This window comes from Geospiza fortis, unplaced genomic scaffold (assembly GCF_000277835.1).
Source record: "Geospiza fortis unplaced genomic scaffold, GeoFor_1.0 scaffold1695, whole genome shotgun sequence".
Lineage (NCBI taxonomy): Eukaryota > Metazoa > Chordata > Aves > Passeriformes > Thraupidae > Geospiza > Geospiza fortis.
In genome coordinates this window covers 30,376-32,063 of record NW_005054743.1, presented here as the reverse complement: position 1 = coordinate 32,063, position 1,688 = coordinate 30,376, and the positions used below count along the sequence as shown (strand labels likewise).

The 1,688-nt window shown below is 64.7% G+C and overlaps 1 protein-coding gene across 1 annotated transcript in view; it reads right to left on the bottom strand.

Moving 5' to 3' along the window:
- Nucleotides 1–145: 145 nt before the first annotated feature.
- The window catches only part of PCGF1 (polycomb group ring finger 1), a 2,405-nt gene continuing 862 nt past the window's right edge, over nt 146–1,688 (bottom strand). Inside the window, exons 4-8 of the mRNA XM_031065361.1 lie at nt 1,441–1,549; nt 1,290–1,323; nt 1,085–1,168; nt 931–1,011; nt 146–297 (exon numbers count right to left, since the gene is read on the bottom strand). Of these exons, the coding sequence (XP_030921221.1) occupies nt 250–297; nt 931–1,011; nt 1,085–1,168; nt 1,290–1,323; nt 1,441–1,549 (356 nt within the window). The 3' untranslated portion in view covers nt 146–249. The remainder of the gene's footprint in view (nt 298–930; nt 1,012–1,084; nt 1,169–1,289; nt 1,324–1,440; nt 1,550–1,688) is intronic.

Genomic DNA, 1,688 nt, shown 5'->3' with positions numbered 1-1,688 from the left:
ATGGGGACAGGGGGGCTGCACAGCCCCACTGCCCACAGTGCACCCCCAGCACTCAGCCCCCAATGGGTGCAGCCTATCCGGGGGTCACTGAGTCCCCACATGCAGCCCCCCAACCCCCGAGACAAAGCAGAGACTCAAGGGGGCTTTTCCACAATTTTATTCCAAAAATAAATTTGAAGAGGGGTATAAGTTATGGGGGTGGGGGGTGGGAGCAGGGCTGCACTGGGGGGCAGTGCCCACCCCCTGCCCCTACCTCCTCTTGTCCTTGATGCTGAAGTGCAGCAGGAGGGGCGCAGGCTGTGGGGCAGGGGGGGGTCAGGGCTGGGGGATTCCAGCCAAGGACTCCCCTTGGGGCAGAGACCCCAGATCCCAGCCCAGGGAACCCCTCCAGACAGGGATACCCCAATCCCAGCCCATGGCCCCAAACCCCAGCCCAGGACTCCCTCCTAGGGCAGGGATCCCAAACCTCAACCCAGGGATACCCCAATCCCAGTCCCAGACCCCAAACCCCAGCCCAGGACCCCCCCAGCCAGGGACACCCCCATCCCAGCCCATGGCCCCAAACCCCAGCCCAGGACTCCCTCCTAGGGCAGGGATCCCAAATCCCAACCCAGGTATACCCCAATCCCAGTCCACGACCCCAACCCCCAGCCCAAGATCCCCTTGAGGCAGAGACCCCAAACCCCAGCCCAGAAGTCCCCTGGTACAGGGACTCCAATCCCAGCCCAGGGACATCCCTGGGGCTGCACCCCAAACTTGGCCAACTCCTTTGAGGACCCCCCAGATCACCACTGCAGCCACTGACATTAAAGATCCTCAATCCCCCAACCCCACACTGCCCCGAACCACCCCCAGAGGGTCACCCCACCACTCCCCTGGCAGGGTAAACCCCAAAATCAGAGGCTGCCATCCCTTAGGATGGATGCACACCTTGCCAAACCAGCGTGAGAGCCAGAGCTGCTTCATTGTCATGTGGTCGGGGAGGGGCTCGTTGTCAAACAGGATCTGCACCTGCAGAGAGAGGCTGCATCAGGGGGGCCAGGACACCCCTGGGGGCTGGGACCCCCCCGGGACCCCCACTCACGTGCTGCAGGGACAGCCCCAGCCGGTGGCACAGGACCCTCCGCAGGTGTCGGATCTGTGCCCTCACTGAGCACCTCACGTATTTCTGCTGTGAGGAGCAGAGAGGGTTGGGGGCTGTGGGGGTCTCCAGGGACCCCACACACCCCTGGCAGGGCCAGGGTGACAGCTGGGGGTCAGGCCTGGGGTCTGCAGGGATCTCCACTCACCTGCAGCATGGCCTTGCTCTTGTCCTTGCTGGAGCTGCAGCAGGAAGAGAAAGGAACACGTGTCCATGGTCTCACGGGTCGGGGGGCATGCCCAGTGTCCCCTGTGTCCCCTCCCCACCCCACTGAGGGGCTGCAGCCCCGCTGGACTCACCTCAGTTTCTCCAGGCAGAGCGAGACGTGCTCATCGTAGCGGAAATAGTGAGCGCGCGAGTGGTCAAAGGTGCTGTAGGGGAGCCCCATGGGGTCACCCCCCACCGTGTCTGGGGACACAGGTGGCACCGTCAGCCCCCTGTGTCCCTGACAGCCCCCAGCACCGCGGCGCTGCCCCCTCTGTACCCCCCTGTGCCCCCCAGTCCCACCGTCACCGCTGGGCTGCGTCACCCGGTCGAGGCCTCGGGA